This window comes from Anarhichas minor, unplaced genomic scaffold, assembly GCF_050575085.1.
Source record: "Anarhichas minor isolate MPS153535 unplaced genomic scaffold, ASM5057508v1 ptg000024l, whole genome shotgun sequence".
NCBI classification, from domain to species: domain Eukaryota; kingdom Metazoa; phylum Chordata; class Actinopteri; order Perciformes; family Anarhichadidae; genus Anarhichas; species Anarhichas minor.
Genome location: NW_027466470.1, coordinates 1,559,816 through 1,582,841, shown reverse-complemented (window position 1 = coordinate 1,582,841; position 23,026 = coordinate 1,559,816). Strand labels below are relative to the sequence as shown.

The window sequence follows — 23,026 nt, the reverse complement described above, 5'->3', positions numbered from 1 at the left end:
CGGAAAATGTGAAAAAGTCATAGTATAGGACGTTGAAATATGTGATGGGTTCGGCCATGAATATAAATAAATCATAGAATGTCATCAATCATATTATAAAACATAGTCATGGTACAGTACGTCATAAGTCGATGTGTTTTCGTTATTCATCCGGTTAACTTTTCACACGACGCCGTTATTACAGAAACGTATCTTCAGATCATACGTTCAGTGTTTTGAGGAATCGATCGACGTCTTAAACGACCTGCAGGAATAAATACCGAGAGGAAGGAACACGTTCTGTAAGAGTCCACGTCTTAAAGGTAAAGAAGTAGAACATGAACAAACACCGGAAACACAAGAACTTGTTGATACATTTATTTCCTCCATGTTAGCACATAGAATATATTTATATACATATTGCTAGCTAAAGCATAAAAAAAAAAGAAACGTCCGGAGCATAGAAAATGTTATTAAGCCACGATGAATAGTTTACAGATGGACAGAGGACAGAGGACAGAGGACGGGACACACCGCTGTTATTCCAGCTGGAAGCACACAACTACTCCGTGAGCTCAAGCAGGATCTCAGCTAGTACTCACGTGGTACTGTGTACTATAATACTGTGGAGTACTGTGTACTATAATACTGTGGAATAAGAACAGTGGGAGGTCCGGTTATGGGCGACGATCTCATCGATTACTCACTTTTTCAAGCAGAAAATAGTTCCAGAAATCAAAAGAACAAACATCATTGTCATATTGCTTCACTCTGAGAGCAACCAGGTCTTTTTCTGCAGTACATGAAGAGGAAGAGAACAAAGACACACACACACACACACACACACCTTTACTCATGCAGATCAAAGAAATAACACCAACTGGAATGACATCAAAAACGTTTCACACTGAAATCTCTTTTTCTTTGCGGCTGGATGGACGAATATAAAAACAGTGAAAAGAAATAAACGCGGAACATCAAATGTGTCAGTTTGGGGAGAACATACAAGTTATTATTAGTTTGGCTTTCAGCGTGACATATCGAGATATTAGATGAATCGGAGGCGGAGCTCTCGCTGAGATTAAAATAAAGAGAAAAGATGAAAGTAGGAGCTGAGAGCGCGAGGACAGCGGGTGTGATTAACGGTTGTACACTGTACAAAACCAGACTAACAGTCATCCAGGTCACTGTGAACACAACTGAAGTTGAATATTCGTGAATACATTTACAATGTACACAATGTGAAGCAGGAAAAACATTTATTTACATGTAGTGCAATGATGAGGAGGAGGAGGAGGAGGAGGACGGTGGTGAAGAACGAGAGAACATGAAAAGAACTCTTCTCCAGAAATCAAGACTTAAATGTGAAGCCGCTGGATCAGAAGAGAGAGACGCTCAAACTGTACAGAAACATGTTACATCTTAAAGTGATACACTTAAATGAGTTTCAGAAGAAAGACGAGCGAAAGGTGTGAAGTATTTAAAGTCCGGAACGACAGTTACCGTAAATTCTCTAATAGTGGACAGTTTTCAGACAATAATAATAATAATATCTTTACGCTGTTAAAACAAGTGTATCAAAGCCGGATACGCCTTCTTATTCTGGGCCAAACACTATAGAAAACACAGTGACGAGTTCCATCACCATGAACACTGTGTGTGTGTGTGTGTGTGTTGGATCGGGTCAAAAACCACCAAAACAAACCAACATTGTGTTGGTGCGTCTCTCAATACTGCCTCTGTGACGCACCAACACAATGTTGGTTTTTAAATAGGATTTGATGAATAACAGCAGCTTTTGCTGTCGGCTGCTGTTTATGAAACTCTTCAGATTTCCAGAACATATTTCCCAAAGAAAACATTCGGAGATAAAAGAGATCCATACGACAAAGTCTCACTCAGCAGCGTGTTCACACTGGGAAATAAAACCAAGAACATTCAGATCAATACATCGTATAAGCGATGAATCAAATCAAACATTAAACAATAAGATTTTGCTTTTCCAGCTTCTCAAAACGTGAGAATGTTCCGTTCTATATCGATGTAAATTGAATATTATTTGGTGTTTAACGGACAAATCAAGTCATTTGAAGACCCTTTCCAATACTTTCTAACAGTAACGATACAAATAAAATACTGGATATTATGATGTAATGATATATACACACTATCAATAATGAGAATAATCATTAGTTGCAGCCCTAACGTGACGCGTATTGTGTCATTTCCTGTTGGTATAAAACGTTGAAGCGTGAGGAATTCTTGTGTAATAACTGGAAAACAGTATACTTATATAATATAAGTATAAAGTACACACTTGATTCACATAGTATGTAGTACATAATTGGGAGTACTACCTACATAAATATATCACGTTAAAAAGTATTAAGTCATTGAAAAACACTTTGTTTCGTCTGTTTGCAGATGTAGATTAAGTCCTGTTGAATGGAAGAGTAACTTGAACAACTGTACTGTTTCACCAGGTCAATTATTATGTAGTACATGTTGTACAAATACTATGTAGTAATGTAGTGTGGTATTTGCACCTGAAGCGTTGAGAGAAGTTTTAAAATGTAATTTACAGACCGTAGATATAAAAGTCCCGTCTTTCTTTAGTCGAGATGAATAAAAAAGGTCCTGCCCACTATGTGAGAATTTACGGTATTTTATTTGTCACATGTTAAAAGAAGCACAAATCGATTAACAGCAATCTGCGTCGATACAGAGTAACTGACTCACGTTCCTCCGTTCAGTCAATCGTCATAACCGAGGAAACAGTCGAGCAACTTTAAAAGAGTCTCAGAAAATCAAAGATAATCTTAAAGTGGCAATTTTATCGCCCCTTTAAGAAACAGAAAGAAGTTTCCGAGCACCGTATTTATACACCACTCAACATCTAGTGCAGGAAGCTGTAGAAAAGATGAATTTGATCATTCACATTTGCATAATGTTTTATATTGGTCCATCCATCGTCACTGTTTATTAAACACCAGCGAGCTTCTGGTCTGTTTTTTTGTTTTACCGTAATGACAGGAAAAGAAGACAAACTATGAAACCATCAACATGCACGTCGCCTCACTGGGAGCAAGAGGATGAGAAAAGAAAGAGAAACCGGCAGCGACCACCGACGACAGCGTACGCAGTGAAAGAGTCACTTCAGGTTTGACAAAGGAAAGAAACTATTTCAGAGTGCACGTCACTTCAGAATGCACGGGAGCGCTGAGAGGCGTCGGCCTCGTCTGAATAGTTTGTTTTACGACTTAAGAACAGCGGGAAAGAAGCTTTTGCCCGGATAATCTTTCTAAGCTCTATTTTATTAATTTCTTCATCTAAAATGTTTGTTTTTGTTGTAATACTCACTGCGGCCACAAGAGGCTGAACATGAGATGTTATGTGAATGCTATTTTACCCATCTAGAACATGGGGTAGTGGTGCATGTCTGCCTCTAGTGGCCAAAGTGAGTATCACAACAAAACACTCACGTCAACAAGGGTTTTTGAGTGACCTGTTCCACAGACACATTATTGTTTCTCCTGTTCTTAAATCATAACGACAGAATCTGGATCACCAGATATGTTTGTTTCTCACTCGCCTCCCAAAGCTCCCGTAAAAATGAAACCGACAAAGCTTGTAAAAATATATATAAAGTTATTTTAAGGTTGTAGGACGCAGGAGGAGGGACGACTCACCGCGTGTCTTCAGGTAGCTTCAACTAAATGTCTCGTGTGTGTTTTTTGGCAATATTACAAAGAAGCATTCGGGTCGTTAAGAAAACAAAAGGAGGAGAAACAGTGAACTCATGGAACCTCTCTAAGATCCAGCTCAGGAAAGATTGCTCAACATTTCCTCAATTTAGAACCAATTGAAAGCTTTTCATTTTTTTTTTTTTTTTTAATATCGGATTCATAAAAACTAGTCTATTAAGAAAGAGCCCCGGGATGTGCATAATGATGTCATAGTTATAATAATACATGGAAGAGTTATCTAGTCGACTCCTCTTTGCGGCCGACGTCGTGACCCTGTGTTCCCAATAAGTGACTCGAGGACTCGATATGATTTTAGGTAGAAACGATAAAAAGGTGCTACTCACCGCAAGAGTTTAATAAAAACACTGAAGGAAACACGAACACGGTGAGCCACGTCGTCCACATCTCTGCAGTTTTTTTTGTCATTTTTTGAATGTTTTCTCTATGAAAGCGGAGCTCGTTCGACGCAGCGACGGGACTCACGCTGTGTCTGAACTGTACGATCGACGGCGTGTATTTGTTGCATTTACAGTAAGAAAAGTGGATTATTTAAAAATTCGGGTAATAAAATGTATTCAGTTAACGCTCATCTGTTACGACACACTTAAATAACATTCTCTGACACAAGCTCAACGTCAGCACTTCAGTAAAGAAAAAATAATAATAAATCGTGAAAAACAACAACACAACAATCATACCGTAACTCTGCTCTCGAGCAATCTGTTCACGATTCAGAGAATAAAACAATAGTATATAAATCAATACGATGGGTATATTAAATAATAGAAACAAAAGGAAAATAAAAAAGGTAACAAATCGCTCTTTTCACGCAGAAAACGTCGGGTCCACAAAGTTTTCAGGAAGGCCAGTAGAGAAGCAGGAGGGAAGTGTGTGTGTGTGTGTGTTTTGTAGACACTGACTGACAGGAGGAGGAGAGGGAGAGAGCCAATGGCGTGCTGTGTAAGGTCAAAGGGAGGGGGCGGGGCTTGTTCATCTCTTCCTGCGGCAGGTTCGTTTGTGGTCTGCGTGCCAGTGCTCCTGCTGACACTTGATGGAGCAGTACGAGGTGTTCCAGCAGCAGTGATACATGGCCTCCTCCTCACAGTTATAGCACTGCAAACAACAACAACAACAACAAGCTCAGGGGAAGCACTCAAGAACAAGCTGGAAGACGTGGAAAGATCATTTAAACAAACAGGAACGGACAAACCTGATATTGTGGTTGTATAAATGTAATTAATGCTGCTGTTAGATTGCTGCTACGTCGCTGAGAAACACTTTTTTTATCGATTAAACTAGAAGATAATCGTTAGTTGCAGCCCTACATGACGTATAACTTTTATAAATATTGTTTAAACAAACGTTAGACGGCTACTTAGTCCCAGGACTCACCCACTGCTTCTTCTTGGTCTGGGAGACCAGCTGTTTGTTCTGGGCCACCACCTTCTTCACCTCCTCCACCAGCTCCTCTTTACACTTCTCCTTCACCTGCTTACACTTGCGCTCCATCTCCGCCTGAGCTCCGGCCACCGCCTTGCTCACCGCCTGGCGCTTCTCCTCCTCCATCTCCGCACGGAGCTGAAGGGGGGAGACAGAGAGACTCCTTAAGAGCTGAAGACCCTCTCACAGACATACAGACCCCCCCCCCCCCCCCCCCCCCCCCGATCGTCCAGCACCAACCTTCTCCAGAGCCTCTCTGACGACCCTCTCCGTCTCCCTCTTGTTGTCGGCCTTCATCATCTCCTTGACGTCGTTGAAGACCTTGGTGTACTTCTCGTGGCACATGTTCTGGCAGGCGCCGTCGCTGCTGGTCTGGGTGCCGCGGTGCAGCGTGCGCGGCGACCCGCCGCCGGCCTTCTTGGTCTGCGTGGACACCGACAGCCTCTCGGGCTGCTGGGGCGCCGAGGACACCGGGATCTCCTGGCTGGAGCTCACCGCCTCCATCTCGGGCTCCGGGTCCTGGTGGAGAGACGAGCATTGGAGCACAGACTGAAAAGGTCAATAGATGACAGAAAAGGACACGTTCTTTAGAAACACTGATGAACGAGGTTTCTTACATTCAAAGACCATTTTAAACCACAGAGTTCATTTTAACACCAGCCAAAGTACGTCAGTAGGGACGAGACGACCGAGAATTATTTCTTGTAATATCACATATTTTCATTTCTTCCAGCCGTGCGTAACAATAATAACTCCTAACGATGCAGTTAATCAAATTACAGCAACTTGAGGCTGGACAGCTTCCATAGAACGGATGGATTAACTCAATATCAACTAATGAAGCTGTGACTGTGAGTTGATGAGGTCCAGATACTGTCGCTGGCAGCAGGTCTGACGGAGACGTCTGACGCGCCACAAACAGCATATTTCACTGTCACAACGATCCCTCCGCTGCTTTATGAATGTTTATTACACACACTTTGTTTTATACTTGGTTTTCATTGGTCGATTACATCATCCAACGATCTGTTGTTTTATTTTTTATATGCTTTGGAAGCAGTTCTGATCTCCGTACACAGCGAAAGGACAAATAGTTACTTCTAAAAACATAAAAGGTATTTAATCTAACGCTGCAATAAGCTTCTAGATAAGACATACTCACATATTTATCCAACCACTAACAAACATCATCAGTGTGTGTGTGTGTGTGTGTGTGTGTGTGTGTGTGGAGACGGTCTCACTTACACTGACTTCTTCTTTGGGCTCGACCATTTGAGATCGACGGCTTTTCTTGGCCTTGGGCTCCAGGCTGCCTTTGAGCTGGAAAAACAGGAAGAAAATAAATTGTATAACTTTTTTTAAACACCTTTTAACAGGTTGTTGCTGTTCATTTGTTATCAGCGTGTCTTTACAGAAACAACTTTATTATGATTTAAATAATAAAACACCTTCTGCTCAGCTCAACGGTAGAATATGTACCCAAACGCTTTCCATTTCTACTTTAGTATTAAATGTTTATCATGATCATTAATAAAACATCTATAAATGTATTTAAGAAAATACATAAAAAGAACTTGTGGATACTATTGAATATGTTGTACTACGTTCAGCCACCAGGTGGCACAGTTTGCTGTTTTCATCTCTAGAGTATTTGACGACCTGGTTTCTCATTTTTGTTCCTTTTAATCCATTTTCTCCAAAGCGCTGTATAACGTTGGTACAGATGATAAACTGTTGGCTTGGTGTTTGTGATTAAACAGTTTAAACGTTGCATGAATGAAACTGATTTTAATCACATCTCTGACTAAATGTGACGAACTGCAGCAAGACAGAAAATGAGGACTTGCAACAATTCACGTTTAGAGTTCAAACACACGCCGTCGGCCACGGGTCCACTCTGGCTAATCAACAGAAAGAGACGCTCGTGTTCTCGTCCTGTATCACTTACGTTCATGAGGCATAAAACAGAGCACGACAACATTAACAGGAGTAAACTGAACTGACCCCACTTACTTGTCGGACCTGCTCGTTGCTGGTGGAGGAGATGCTGGACTCGGCTTCGTCCGTCCTCTCCAGCCTGTCCGTCCTCCCGCTGCCCTCCTGCTGCTGCTGACTCTGACTCTGGCTCTGACTCTGACTCTGACTCTGACTCTGACTCTGACTCTGACTCTGACTCTGCTGCAGAGGCGGTAGTGACGGCATGCTGCTTTCCTCCATCTTTGTTTTCCAGAAGCGGCCCTCTCGCAGGAAGCGCTGGTAGAGCTCCATCTCCTCGCACGCCTTCTTCCAGCCGCTGCTGCGCTTCACCTGCAGCTGCTGGATGCTCACCTTGATGTCCTGGATGTTGTCCGCGGGGATCCACGCTCTGCGGAGGACAGGGGGGAAAAACAGTGCTCGAGATTTACCAAGCAGCACTGCACCTTTTTCATTCGTTTCGGTCCATTTTAACCGTGTTTCCGTCTGTTTTGGATGAATGAATGAATGGTGTGAGAACAGAGACGATCATCTGGAGCGTTCTGGGAAAGAATTAATAAAGAATAAAGATGGCCTCTAGTAATGAGGAGATCATCCGTCTCAACCTGAGGTGTTGAAATTCAGCCAAAAGCAACAGAAAGGTGCGTTACTGCGATGTCTGCCTCTGTGCTAACCTCTGGTGCTGGTGGCCAAAGAAGCGCACGTCCACCTGGCTTTCATCCCTCTGAAGGACTTTAGCCGGCCAGTAGCCAAATCCTTTCATCTTGGCCCACACCAGGTCATGGTTGGGTGTCTGCCGAGGCAAAACACACACACAAGTTATGCATCGTTTGATGACTCGGAGCAGCAGCATTATTCACATTTTAGTTCTTTGGTCAAAAAATTGTCAGAAAGAACTAAAAAGAAATGTACGTTTTGTCAAAATAACAGTGATTTTGTGCTTTTTTCTTCAAAAACAACGTTAGAATTGTATCGTAACTGCTGCCATTAATAACTGTTGTATGAACAGAAAGACCTAAAGATGGATCCGTGTGTTGTGATGAGAGCAGCTTGTACTCACACAGGGGTAACAGAACCAGTTGTCTGGCCGGGCGTTGGACAGGTAGAAACAGGTCTTACACAACAGCAGCTCGTTCAACTGGAGGAGAAGAAGAAGAAGAAGAGAGAGAAGGAACGAGGGAGAAAGAAAGAAGAGTTCAACAAATCTGGACTCATCACAAACATAAAGATCAAGGCAGACGTACGCTGATGAGCTCTGAACCGTAGATAAATAAGACGGCGGTACCTCGTGACACGTGTCGCTGAAGAGCAGCCGTGCGATCTCCGCCTGGTCGCTGTGAACTGAAAGAAACGGTCGACTTTAAACTCTTAAAGTAAATGTTTAAAGACACATTAGGACTGATAACACACAGAACAGCTGGTGCAAGATATATACAATATATATATATATATATATATATATATATATATATATATATATATATATATATATATAATGAGAGCCAGAGAACAAGAGAATATCTTACTCACGCCATATTTAGCAGGTAATGCAGTTTACAAATAATTAATTAAATTACCAATAATCAGCTTTTCATAAAATGATGCACACAGGAGTACGTTTGTCCCGTGAACTGAAACGTATAATTATATATTATCCGCTCGCAGGAGAGGATTCAGTTTGAGGACTTTACTTTATACTTGTTAGAGTGAAATAAAATATATAAACCTCGAGAGAAATTGTAAAACAATGAGCTGAAGCCCAGAGGGGAACATGGTGACGCTGACTCACCTCCATACAAGATGGCAGTGTTGTGAACAATCAGCTGAGCGTCCGCTTTGAACTCCTCAAAGGTTTTATACTTTCCTTCAGACAGGTTCTGAGGGAGGGAGGGAGAGAGAGAGGGAGGGAGACAGAGAGAGTCAAACATACAGAACGAGAGAAAGTTGGTCAGACAGAGGAGACAAGTACAAAGAAGTCTATTCACACACTGAGCGTGTGTTGTTTGTGTTTGTTGACATGTGAGCGGTCCAGCAGAGGGCAGTAGACTTATTAACTCTAACAAACACTCTGGTCTGGATAAAGCTCCAGTGTGTCTGGATGAGACGCTCCACTGACCACAGCCTGACACCAGTACAGAGAGACTTTGTGACGTATTTAATGTTCACCACAAGTAGTCATCAATAAATCCACATAGAATAAAAGATGCTGCTTATGACTCCAGAACTCGCCTAAGAATCTTTACATTTCTAAGTTTTCTTGAGTAGCAAAGTAACCCAGTGATGTTCTGTACCTCCACGAGTGTTCTGATAACGCTTGTTGACTAGAGAGAGTGTGCTGGGATGTTTGAATCAAACAGGAAGAGTTAAAAGCACAGGATTAACAATAAACAAGGTCAATATTCATGATAAGAATAAATAAAGTAGAGAAAGCGTCAGACAGAAAGAGATGGCGGGCGTTTTGTGGCGGTTACCTCGTGGATGTTTGAGACCTCCAGCGCGGTGTGGATCAGCCGTTTGTACATGGGATGTTTAGTGTCTTTGCCTTTCTTGTTCAGGTCCACCGCCTGCAGACGCAGAGGAGGGATAATGATTTAATACCGCGTCATAGAGAGGAGGACGGGGGAGTAATGAGGCAGGGACACATGCAGGCAACATGGAGGCTAACTGATGAGATGTGATACCTTTTTATTTAATGGTATGGTGGGATGAAGGGAGACAGGAAGGGGAGAACAAGAGAGGTGGGGAGGAGAAGTAATGAGATTAATCAGAACTTTAATAGAGTGGAGGCTGGAGAGGGAGGGGAGGGGGGGGGGGGGGGGGGGGGGTGGAGGAGATGGATCATTGTTTTCCTAATGGGGGGGTGAGGGCTGTTGTGGGTAGTTATACACAATATATATATATATATATATATATATATATATATATATATATATATATATATATATATATATATATATATATATATATATATATATATATATACACACACAAACAATAAAGTTATGGTTGTTCTCACCCTCTCCTTCATGCGCTGCACGATGAAGCGCAGGTATTTACTCATCTCCTGCTTGTTCAGGTTCTTCTTTTTACTGCCCTGCAGGACAGAGAGGAGTAAAGCTGAGATCAAGTCTGATCCGAAACCTGCAACCCAAATGCTCCAATACACAGTTAAAATATGTATATTCATAATGGCCCAGTGCACCGTCCTCAAACATACCAGAGACACACAAAGGACCTGGCAGAAGAGAGGAGGAACAACAATAAAGACAACGAGAGCTACGAATGATCAAGAATAATGTTTTTCTTACAGGGACACCGGTTTAAATGACAAATATTGACAACACTAACACGTTGTTTTTTTGTTTTTCGGCAAAAAACAGATTTCTTAAATGTCTTGAAAACAAAACTCTTCCTCAGGAGAGAGAAGAGAAGAGAAACAGCCAACTCAGCAAGATTTCTGCAAGAGAAACGTGACTTATTTGTCTCTGCAGGATTATTACATATGAGCCTTTCCTTTCCAAAAGAACATGCTCATTGATCCTTAAAGAGGAACGAGTACACGAGCCTCCCGTGTGACCACCTACCCTGCAGACGACGCACTGCCAGTGGGATCCTGCGTCTCTGGGCTTGAACTCGTCCGACAGACACTTGAGGTGGTAAACCCGGAAGCAGTTGTCGCACGAGAGGACGTCGCCCGGCAGGTGACACTCGAAGCAGTACCAGTCGTGGCTCTCCGCCTCCCACTCCTGGATGGGGAAGACACGGCAGAGCACAAGTCTGGGTGACCCCCCCGCCTGCCACAGCAGCGGGGTGGAGGGGGGGGGCAACCTTCTTCATCCTCAGTTGTTAATTAAAACTAGCTCTGATTGGACTCCTTTGTTTCAGGTTCTATTTCCATGAAACACAAGATCTAGATGCTTAAAACTGAAGAGGTTAAATGTCTACACTTGTATGATCAGTGATGCTTTAATAAAAGAGTTCAAAGTGCCAGGTTACATTTAAGCTGAATAAAGAGAACATTGGCTGGTCTCCTGTTAGAAGTGTCACTTCTTTTTAGCTGCTGCAGCTCCAAACGCACCAATCCAGGTGACAGCTCACCTGGGTGACAACAGATCCTGGTTCTGCATTATAATATACAGAAAATAAATATTAAGTATTTCAAAAAAATTAACTTTCTTCCAGAATGTGACTATGGAAATAACGCAGGTGTAGTATTCAATGAAGGGAACGTTTAAAAGATAAATAAAGTAAAAACCACGCTGGCCGTAGCAACAACAGCAGGTGTTGGTAGCACGGAGTTCACAGCAACACGAGGTCACTAACTCAAGTTGTGAACCAGCTGAGAAGATCTGGATGAGAAATAAAACCCTTTTTATGATAATAAGCTTTTTCAGCAAGAAACTCGCCTGATTTCTCTTCTCATAGAACAAACAAACAAAAGAATCTGGACCGAGTTGCCCCTCCAGTGTGAATATGTGGAAGTGTGTATTACTGCCAAACTCTGCTCCGATTAAAAACACATCCAGTGAATCCTTTCCAGGAATAAATACTCTATAAAGGACATGTTTGTGCATGTACCGCATCCCTGCGTATCCACAAGTACATGTTGTACAAATACATAAAGACTTGTTAAAAACAAGGCGTTTGAGGTTTGTCTCACGTGCAAAACAACTGACATCTAACATTCAAATGAACCGTGAGGTACTTCTGTGGTTAGCTATCGGTTAACTTCAGCACCGGGTATCAAACCTCAAAACAGTCTTGCTACAGATCACTTATGGTGGCTGAAGCAGTTTGTCCCGTATGAAGCATTGCCGTCTTTATCTTTAAGTAAAAGTTCTTGTACAGTTACAGATGTTTTATTTCATCTGAAAACTGTCTTTATTTATTTTGAATAAAACGTCTATTTCTCAGAGAAAGAATGTCATGAAGGGTACTGGAATTAAGACTATTGGTACAATATTATTTTGCTTCTAGGAGATGCACTGTGAATAAGTTTTATTTTGATAAGATTCGCACGGATGTCGCAGAACACGGAAGTGAAAGCAGTGCTTTCTGGTTTAAATGTGAAAATGCAATAAAAAAAATAGCTTGTTCCTAAAAATTCAATGAATAATCGTGATAAATATCGGTGATCTTATCAATCAAAAGTAATCGTGAGCTTATCATTTGGGCCATAACTGTGCAGCCCTGAATAAACACGCTGCAGTAGTAGTGGTTCACGTGAAGGGCACAGAGACAGTTGATTTATCTTTTTCTAGCTGTTCATACTTCCTATTAAGCTGTCAAGAGTCCAACTCCTCCCACTCACAGTCTGGAGCGGCTCGGTAGGGGAGAGCAGGAGAGCCGTGACTAAGTGCCGCTCAATCAAAGCACAAAGAAATCCCCCAAATTCTCTAAACCTGTTAAGAATCACACGTAACGTAACCTTTCACCACCAGCAGGGCGCGAGCACAGACTTGATTTGTCGATTGACAGAAATTTAATCAAGAACAAAACAAATGTGTTTCCAGCTCCTAAAAAGTAAAAGATTTGCTGCTTTATATCATTGCAAATATAAAATATACACAAGTCATTTAAAAATGTCACCGACAGCTTTGAGAAGTTGTGATGACTAGTTTGTTTTTTTACAGCTTTCTAGGATTTTATACACTAAATGAATGATACAAAAAAAAAGATGAATCAATAAGATATATGTCCATTAGCTGCATCCATAATATAATAAATATATCAATCAATATCGGGAAGAAAGAAGTCCGTGAAGGAGGTCATCTCGGTGTGAATACACTCTGAAAATCCATCCACAGACTCGTCGCCCACACAAACACTTGACGACATAGAAACGTCCCTCGTGTTCTGTCGAATGTCAAGACGCACTTCACTATCGTTGGGCTGCCTGATGAACCACGAGTGGCTGGCTTCTACAAGAGCGGAGCTCTCTGAGCCAAGGACACGGTGTCTGTGGTTCCACGGCAGACTGAGGAACAACAGACACGGTGTCTGTGGAGAAACTTGGCAATAAAAAATATATAAAATAGCAAAACATAAGACTGTATTTAAAGTCAGATATTCAGGTCTCCCCACTTCTCTGGTTAACAGCGCTGCACTGGCCCGAGTCAAGCTGGGAAACGCCGGAGAGAAGCTGAGAGAGGCTGAGAGAGGCTGAGAGAGGCTGAGAGAGGCTGAGAGAGGCTGAGCAGCAGGGTTCAGCTTCTAATGACCGACACAACAACAAGCCCAGGATCCGGCTCCTTTTAGAGGTAAACTGCTTCGCTTGTTGCCTCACAGATCCTCAGAAATCTGACACTTACACCTGGAAGCAGCTTTGAGCCAAGTGAGTGTTTTTGTTTTATTTAAATCAAGCACATCTGTAGAGAAGTAGCACATATTTCATCACTGATCACTCAAACAAGAGATTTAACCACGTAGATGGACTTTCATGTCATTTTAAAATAGCCTACAACTTTTAAACTGTATGTTGTTTAGACTTTCTGCAACCTGCACTCACATCAGTGCAGAGCGGCTTCCTCACAGAATGATGTCAGTTGAGAGGAGGAGGGGACAGAAACATGAAGGCATCGATATGAGGTAACAAACCCTGAATTTGGTAATAACAAAGCAGCCCTTACCTTGTGTCCTTCTACTTTCGGATCCTGTGATTGCAAATGATTGAGAGATCAGTGTTTAAAAGTCCTGCTGCTAAAACAAACAAACACCTGAGCATACCTGACACCTGATACATGTACAGTATATATGTACATATAAGTATGTATTTATTAGGAAGCTGGATATTTCAAGTGGGAAGATTACGACCACCGAGTTGTCTTGAACGCAGCACAGGTCCTGGACTTTGTTGAGTTCTCCCTCACAGTGACTTGTAGACTCTTTCACAGTTGTAAAACGTAAACATTTCTCCAGTGTGTCCTTCTGAAGTTCAAGGAATATATAAAAGAATGAACGGTACCGGTATAAATAATACAAAATATGATGTAATGACCCTTTTTTTAAATGTTTTATTGGTTCCTTGTTGCGGTGCGTGTCAGTGACATCAGCTGACAGGAAGTAAACATGTACCCAAGCTGTTGCAGAGCAATGCAATTATATTTAAACGGTATACATACTTATATTATTCTAATTCAAATCCCATCCATTACTTCTGTTTTCCCTGCATGATACTTCTGACGATGCTCTTGTAGTTTAATGGGTAAAGCCTGACAGGTACTGCCAGGGTGTTAAATATCACTGTGATTAAAGCGGCCACCGGCTACACGTTAAAGCCACTTGCACGGTAATCCGTTAAGTGCTATTTGCATTACACATGGCAGACGGCATGAGGGTTCTCCTCGGGTAGAGCTACGCTACTGAGGCAGAGACAAGTGAAAGCATCGCTACACTGTCAACGAACAAGGGAAATGAGACAAAGTTAAAACAAAGATGATGCCTATTTAATGCTGCACATTTTCAAACCTTAATACCACTTCCTGTTAGCCATTCTACAATACTTGTATCTACTTAGCATTACTATAATCTTTAGAAGCTGCCAAAAACTCTCTCTGGTTAGGGATTTATTTTTCAGTGCTAAAACTACATAAAACAAAATCCCATCATGTTGGCCGTTAGAGGCCGGTAAAAGCTAATTTATTTAGTTGTTCTCAAACAAGTTCGCTTCCACCATTCAGCTCTATGGGACATGTTGCTCACAATGTCAACACACAGACTCCCACCACGTAAATATCAGACATACAAAGGATGAATCCGCTTGTTTTTGGTGACCAATAACTCATAATCTAGAATGAAGGATTAAATGTTGCTAAACTTACCATCTCCTCCCCGGGCAGCCAGTATCCTTCCTGCTCGATGCCGGCCTTGGTGCCTTTGCAGCCAACAGTCAGGGTCTCCACCACCAGGCCGTCCTTCACCGCCAAGCTCAGCTGCCTGGCAGTCTCCTTCGGGTGCATGCCAAACACACGGCTCAGGTACCTGCGCAGGTGGAGGTTGAGAAGTAATTCAGCTATGTGCGTATGGTAGCCATTCGTCATAACATTTTACATTGAAATAGTTGCTCAAGACTCTTCAACACAGTCTCTTTAAAAACTAAAGTTAAGACAACAAAACCACTTAGTTAGGTTAAGAAAACACATCATGATTGGCCTTAAAATAACTACGTACACGTAGGTTTAGGCAACAAAACCACAAACAGTCCAACTGTTAAGTTTAGGCAACAAAACTACAAACAGTTTGATTTAGGCAACAAAACCACAAACAGTCCAACAGTTTCATTTAGGCAACAAAACTACAAACAGTTAAGTTTAGGCAACAAAACTACAAACAGTTAAGTTTAGGCAACAAAACTACAAACAGTTAAGTTTAGGCAACAAAACTACAAACAGTTTAGTTTAGGCAACAAAACTACAAACAGTTTAGTTTAGGCAACAAAACTACAAACAGTTTAGTTTAGGCAACAAAACTACAAACAGTTTAGTTTAGGCAACAAAACTACAAACAGTTTAGTTTAGGCAACAAAACTACAAACAGTTTAGTTTAGGCAACAAAACTACAAACAGTTTGATTTAGGCAACAAAACTACAAACAGTTTGATTTAGGCAACAAAACTACAAACTGTTTGATTTAGGCAACAAAACTACAAACTGTTTGATTTAGGCAACAAAACTACAAACTGTTTGATTTAGGCAACAAAACTACAAACTGTTTGATTTAGGCAACAAAACTACAAACAGTTAAGTTTAGGCAACAAAACTACAAACAGTTAAGTTTAGGCAACAAAACTACAAACAGTTTAGTTTAGGCAACAAAACTACAAACAGTTTAGTTTAGGCAACAAAACTACAAACAGTTTAGTTTAGGCAACAAAACTACAAACAGTTTAGTTTAGGCAACAAAACTACAAACAGTTTAGTTTAGGCAACAAAACTACAAACAGTTTGATTTAGGCAACAAAACTACAAACAGTTTGATTTAGGCAACAAAACTACAAACTGTTTGATTTAGGCAACAAAACTACAAACTGTTTGATTTAGGCAACAAAACTACAAACTGTTTGATTTAGGCAACAAAACTACAAACTGTTTGATTTAGGCAACAAAACTACAAACAGTTAAGTTTAGGCAACAAAACTACAAACAGTTAAGTTTAGGCAACAAAACTACAGACAGTTAAGTTTAGGCAACAAAACTACAGACAGTTAAGTTTAGGCAACAAAACTACAGACAGTTAAGTTTAGGCAACAATATTGATTAGAGATAAATGTGATTTGAAACATGGGAGTCGTTCTCATCTGGTTTCTCCTCTCACGCGATCCACCATTTCAAATAGTGGCCGGTTTGATTCCTGGCAGCGAACCTCTCTGAGGTCACGTATCCTCGGCTGTGGCAGAGAGCCAACGTACGAGCCAACACGGAGTCAGGTGAGAGTCTGTACTTACTCCAGAGGTACAATGGAGAGGCCTACAGAAGGTCTGTGAACACGAGTCAGGCTGGATTACTTCAAGCAAAGACGGTAAAACCAAGGTACCAAGGTACCAAGGTACCAAGGAGGCGAGACGAGAGGAAACAAAGGAAGAACTTTTCAACACATCAGACCGACATTTCCATCTATGTCGGAGTTGAGATTTCTTTATTTAAATGAATGCATATTTCTGTGAGTTTTGTCTCCTTGTGGTTCATTTTCATGGATACAGTTCAGAGTTATTCTTTAGTATCTTGTGTTATTTCTTGACTGAGTGATCATTCTGACTATAGTAAAGTCAAACATACCATGATTTTTACAGTCGGTTAAACACACACCAGGTTAGATTGGTTAACGGTTACCTGACTCTTGCCGTGTGAGAAGGTTACCGGACATCTTCATCACGTGACAGAGACGGCGGTTAATTTATTCGCCGACTTTAATCTCCTCTATTATTACTAAAAACCAAAACCATCGCCCTCTTGGCCACAAGGCTCGTTTTTGGCAAAATTAAGCTACAGTGTGACTGGATTTAGTGTGTGTGTGTGTATGCCGCTGCTTACTGTTGCCATGACAACAGCCACTTGCCGACAGGATATATTGATTTGGCAGCCCGCCAGCCAGCCCCCCCCCCCACAAAGGTGCTCGCCAACTTGTTTCAGTTGGTCTCCGCTGCACCCGCCGACGGATTATTTGTCTCGATTTTGCATAGTTGTGAACAAAGTGAGGATCGTTTTCACAGATAACTTTAAAAAAAAGTAATGTTTAAAGCATCAGGACCCCCAAACCGGCTGTAGATACTATATGGAGGTTCATTATAGGGTGTCAGAACACACATTAACAATGATTGATGAGTCAATGGATTAGTTGTTAACTAATTAAATCAGCAACTACTCTGATGAAACATTCTCAGGCTCCAGCTTCTCAAATGTGAGTTTCAATTGTAGACGTCATTTAGGCCTTTTCCCCCTTATTTCTAACATTTTACAAAATGTTAGAAATGAAAATGAATCTTCCTGTCATTTTATAAACTAAATGATTGATTGATTATTCTAAAAATGTGCCAATAGACTGCTAATGAAAACAGACAGTTACTACTCTACACATGTATCTATAAATGATGTATCGGTGAGTTATTCAGCTACTAATTCCCGAGTATAAATCTATAATTCCACATAAAGAAAGTCTGTGAAATGATTCATATTACACAACGTGTCGGCATACGGAGGGTTCAAGTAATGGCACGTTTGTGTGGGCCGCTGTCTTTCTCCCCTCAGGTCATCACTCTGCAAATCACCTGGAACCCTCTGAATAGGGAGCTGTCAGGGAATACCTTGCTTAAGGACACGTAAGCAGAACAAACCATAAAAGTTTGTGTACAGGTTAAAGATCCACCCAAGACAAAATTCCTCCAAAATGCCTATAGATGCACGCCGATTACTCAAACCCAACGTTCGCTACGCTTCTCGCTCTCCTGTCACTTTATGTTGTGCAACAAAAAAAATGTAAAAAGTAGTCATTGGGGAATCCGTTTGCAGGGCGGTCTGTGGATCACGGAGAGTAAAGCGTAGTTTATACTCGACGTAGTGAAGCCGGCGCGAGGCGATCACTATTTACATGACTGGAGAACTTACAAAGAAGGAAAATTTGTTTTCAGAGGTCTTAAAATTCATATTCAACTTTGCTTCTTTATAATACATTTAATACTCAACTTGTTTCTTCACAGGGTTTGTATGAAGGCAATAAAGTATTCCATGAATATGAGACATTAGTTTACAGATGATTATAATCTCTCATCATTGTGGAAGTTGGTTTATGACTTTTTGCCGGTTAAATCTACAGTCTATGAGCGTATCTATGAGTTACACTCGTTGTCTTTTTGATTTTTCACACTTCGGAGAATAATGCAACGAATAGCTCAACAGAGTGTAAACGCCTCCGTTCATGCCATTCACCTCGTCTGTATTCGGCCGGTTGAATAAAGACTCAAGGGGCAGATATTTTAAAACCTCAACATTAAATCAGAGACGCCTAGATCGGTGGGAATCTATGTTTTTTTGTTTGTTATTTAGTTGAACCCATCTTTGGTCAACGTACACACATTCCATGACAGATACACATCATCATATCCGTCTTGTGTGTGATTTAACTTACTTGGAGATCCTGTCCATGTTTGCGATTTGTTTCTGGTTGCGGACGACCTCGATGGCCGCCCACACATACTGGACCACCTTGGGGTCCGCCAGCCTCTTCTTCACCACGCGTGACATGATTTCCTTATTCATCTTAACTGTGTGGACAACGGAAAAATAAATAAATCAGCAGACGTAATTGTGTTACCAAAATACAGACATGGGAGGCCACAGTACCACCGATTAAAGAATACCAGTGGTACCGTTTATACTGGTGATGTAACAGCTGAGGTTATGGCCTAAACATGACAGCAGTGTCACTCGTGGTAGTAATATTGGTTGTGGGAGTAGTTGTGTTTCTTTGTAAGCAAATCTCGCTGCCCTGCAAGAGATCGTCCATAAGACCAATCAGCAATACTGAACATGATAATATGTCTTACATAGGCAATAATCCCATTAAATAATTGAACTATGTTCATCGTGTTGCCCAGAACGGTCATACAAATGAGTTTATAGTTAGATTTTAAAGAACAAGGTGCTCGTTATTAATTTAGAGCGCACAAATAATCCACATATACAGTATCTCAACATGAATATGAAATATTGTTCTCACAATGAAGTCCGTAACAAGTGAAGATGCTTTAACGTGAACGTACGGCTTTGTTTTATCAGCCAAGATCTGGTCAACTAATAGGAACATTGTCCAAATTATATTTTACAGGCAAATATAACGAGGACAAACTTTTCACAGAATTGTCATTTCTTTACTAATTGAAGAAAAAGAATCACATGGGACTGTCTTTAAAAGACATTACTGACCGTTCAGCATGATGAAGGAGGATTCGGCCATTTGACAGTTCGTCATTTCATACGTACAAGCTCTTTTGTCATTTTCCAAATATTCAGACTGCCTGCAATGCTGAACATCAAAATACGTCTTACGTGTGCAACATGCACATTGAATAATCAAACCAATGTTCTCTGTGTTGCATTAAAAAGTCATAATAATGTGAGAGACACGAAAACTACATTTTCATGAAATAAATCTTAAACCGTTGCATATTGCATTTCATTGTAAACAAACAGTATTTGTGCTGTTGATTATTAGATATTATATAGTTATAGATAGCACAAATACCCCAATATATCACAATATCATAACATTATGAATCCACACAAGCATGGCAACGGTAATATTAACAACATAACAGTATAAACGCAATGCAAACAACAATATGTGTTCCGACATAAATTTAGAATCCGGCTAAAGCGTCCAATCCAAACGCCATTTATATAAACATGCGTACATGTAAGCCATCTACCTCCTGAAGAGCATTGATTACATATCAGACATGAATATATATCATGTCTTGTTCTCATTCTTAACAGGACATTTCCAAACCATCAAAACAAATACAGTAGTGTGGTGCTGGACGCCCAGAACATGTCAGAGGGAATATGACTCTTAAGAGACCTTCAAAGGTTTGGAATAATACCGGCTGGCTCTTAACTGTGATGAACAGGCCTGGCCTTCTCCAAATATCTTCAAATCCAATTTTATGCGGTCCTCCTCTTAACCGTCCGTGAAACTTAAGATGTCACTTTCGTAAATCGCAGCCAAAAGCTAAAAGGAGGCGGCTTAGCTTCAGTGCACTTTGTGTGAGAAGAGGCTGCGACAGATGTCAGAGGAGGATGTTTCATCTCCACACTTTTCTCATCTGAGTACAAAGTGTGGTTCAGGGTAAAATAAAAAACATGTAAGAAACACATTTGGTGTTGAGAGCAAATAAGCAAATCACGCAACGCGACTATCAACACAAAACAGGTGGTCACTGGCAGCAAACAGGCAACATATCTCATGTGGCCTGTTGGTTCATGCTTTGGTTGTGGTCAGAGCGAAGGATTATTGAGTTGGATTGTTGTGGGATAATCATCTCTTTGAACATAGTATTTTATATTTTTACAGACTAGATCTGAGCCCGGGTTTAAGTACACAGATGCAAGCCTGATGCCTCTGATATTAAAGTTACATGTTAGGTTCAACTCAAGCTCTCATTGTCAACATCTGGATTCCTTTAGGCCTAAATATGACAGAATCGTCTATCTCTATTAGATGTCTTATTCGATGTGTTTAATGGTTAAACATTAAATTGTTTCTTTGAGAATTTAACACATTATAAGATGAAACAGCGTGCTGGAAAAGTGCACAAATCGGGAAGACAACACTTTTCAAACTACAAATTCTGGATGTGCTAAATTAATTCATTCCAGCCACACTGAATGCAACAATAGTCTCCAGGAGGAAAAACTGATTTATTTTTTGTGTTTATTATTAATGAAAATTGTTAAATTTAAGCTTTTCCTCTGTCTGTCCAAGGTAACGGCAACAGTGTACAAACATTGTGATATTAACGTCAATATGTACATTATACTACGCAGAACTAGGAGATGAGGTGGATCAACTTTTTTTTTTTAATACCCATTTTGGTTTAAAAACGTCACAGCACTCCTGGATGTGAGAGCCAAGGTGAGACATTGAAAAATCAGGTAGTTGAGTAGACTTCACAGCGTCACAACAGAGCAGCAAGGTGAGTAATGTGAGCTCCCCTATTCTGTGTCAAGGGCAGCAGGCGTGAAGGAGGGCCACCTGTGCCATGGCTCCATGCTGCCTTGATGCCATGGCAGCATGGCCACTCCGGCCTGCATGCATGCAACACAGCCACCTCCTGCACCTCTGTCTCCAGAGAGCTCACACAAGACGATGACAGAACGGCGCCAACGAGCTCCCCAATCAATTAGGCAAGGTGTGCGACACCGGACGGGCAATTAGGGAGACACGGGTTTGTGGCTCCCATGGGGGGTAAAACAGTGAGATTACACAGCGCTGAAAAACAACCAACAGCTCCTCCAAACGTGACTCCACTTCAAGAACGATCCCTGATAGTTATCGTATGAATTAAATCAACCATAAGAGTCACACAGTGTTGAGCTGTTTTAGCTTGACTCCCGTTAGCCAGCTAGTAGCTAATAGCATCCACATTGACAGACTGAGCACACCAAATGGGCTTTTCTATGGAAGATAATCTGGGTTATCACACTGTAGTTCAACACTTAACAATACATCTCGTTATTAGCTGTCACAGGTAAAACCACTCGTAGATTTGGTAAACAAAGAGGGTTGGCCGTGGAAGGCCACGGGCTCTAGCTAACGTTACTTAGCATGCTAGCTAACGACCAAACCAAAGCCTATCAAGACAACATTTCCGATTTAACTCGCACTAAATAACTTAAACCAGACAATGTACATTCCTTATGTATTGCATGAGAACATAAACCTGCCGAACAAGCACGTACAAGTAATGGTTGGTCTGTAGGTGAGTAAATTTTAGTTAGCGATGCTAGCATAATATGTTACGTAGCTTACCTTTAGCTGGGTGGTTGATAAACTTAAGCTAGATAACATTTACAATCAAAACGACAACGCTAGTAGTATTCCGGGTACACCTGAAGCTCTGTCCGCCGTCACCAAAACTGCGAAACACAGTAAGCTAACTTAGCTACCTACTAGTTTGTTTTGGAGGGCGCCATGTTAGGAAAGGCAGCTAACGACTAAGCTAACGGCGCTAGCTGCAGTGTTGTCACTGAGCGTGTGCCGTTAAAAGCTCACCTTTGCTTACAGTGTCACCAACACACAGCTGCTTCAGGGAATCCGCGAAGCATCGAATGCGAGGCGGCTCACATTAGTGTTGTTCCTGCCTGGTTGTTGAGAGGCTGTGGATGGTGGTTTTTGTGTCCAGCTGGCCACAGTACTGTGAAGGTAAACACAGACAACAGCGCCAACGGAGCGGAGCGGAGCTGGTGAGGGGAGAACTCTAGCGGTGGAATCCGGTACTGCATCACACGCCGCTAAATTACTAAATACTGCTATGGCGGCTGGAGGTAAGACCCGCCCTACTCCGCCTCTGATTGGCTAGGAAGTGTTGCTAAGAAATCTGTGCATTATAAATACACTGTGCAACACAACAATCATTCTGTCTGTATATATAATATTCTAGTTATTGTGGATTATTTTTGTCTTGCTCTAAATGGTGTGTTTGGTAATTAGTGGAAACAATATGTACTTGGTTCACCTTTATGCACGGCGAAGCAAATAAAAATAATTGTCATTCTACAAACGAAGAACGTGTTTGTAGATTTTGTACTTAACTCAAAACACATTAAATGGTAGCACATGGTCGGCTAACAACCAGCGCATCGACCAGGTCACACCTTGGAAAGACATCTTTACAG

General features: G+C 41.3%; 1 protein-coding gene across 6 annotated transcripts; it reads right to left on the bottom strand.

Moving 5' to 3' along the window:
* Positions 1-341: 341 nt before the first annotated feature.
* On the bottom strand, positions 342-22,608 carry zmynd11 (zinc finger, MYND-type containing 11). Of its 6 annotated transcripts, none has more exons than XM_076098190.1 (16): positions 22,414-22,608; positions 18,759-18,894; positions 14,960-15,119; positions 13,769-13,792; positions 10,724-10,885; positions 10,156-10,233; positions 9,611-9,703; positions 8,929-9,016; positions 8,425-8,480; positions 8,200-8,277; positions 7,814-7,932; positions 7,170-7,530; positions 6,411-6,485; positions 5,406-5,714; positions 5,118-5,303; positions 342-4,838 (listed from the first exon to the last, which is right to left on the bottom strand). In XM_076098190.1, the coding sequence occupies exons 2-16, from the start codon at positions 18,887-18,889 to the stop codon at positions 4,716-4,718; spliced, it is 2,043 nt and encodes a 680-aa protein (XP_075954305.1). In that variant the 5' UTR covers positions 18,890-18,894; positions 22,414-22,608; the 3' UTR covers positions 342-4,715. The 6 variants fall into 6 exon arrangements, with proteins under 6 accessions (XP_075954305.1, XP_075954303.1, XP_075954307.1 ...); XM_076098188.1 differs by having other exon boundaries at positions 22,404-22,607; XM_076098192.1 differs by having other exon boundaries at positions 5,406-5,684; positions 22,404-22,607.
* Between the last annotated feature and the right edge of the window lie 418 nt (positions 22,609-23,026).

Coding starts and splice junctions, on each gene's coding strand:
- zmynd11 (XM_076098190.1), bottom strand. CDS start 18,889: ATGAATAAGGAAATCATGTCACGCGTGGTGAAGAAGAGGCTGGCGGAC. Junction 5,304..5,405: donor TCAGAGAGGCTCTGGAGAAG/GTTGGTGCTGGA, acceptor TCCCCCCTTCAG/CTCCGTGCGGAGATGGAGGA. Junction 4,839..5,117: donor AGACCAAGAAGAAGCAGTGG/GTGAGTCCTGGG, acceptor TGTTGTTTGCAG/TGCTATAACTGTGAGGAGGA.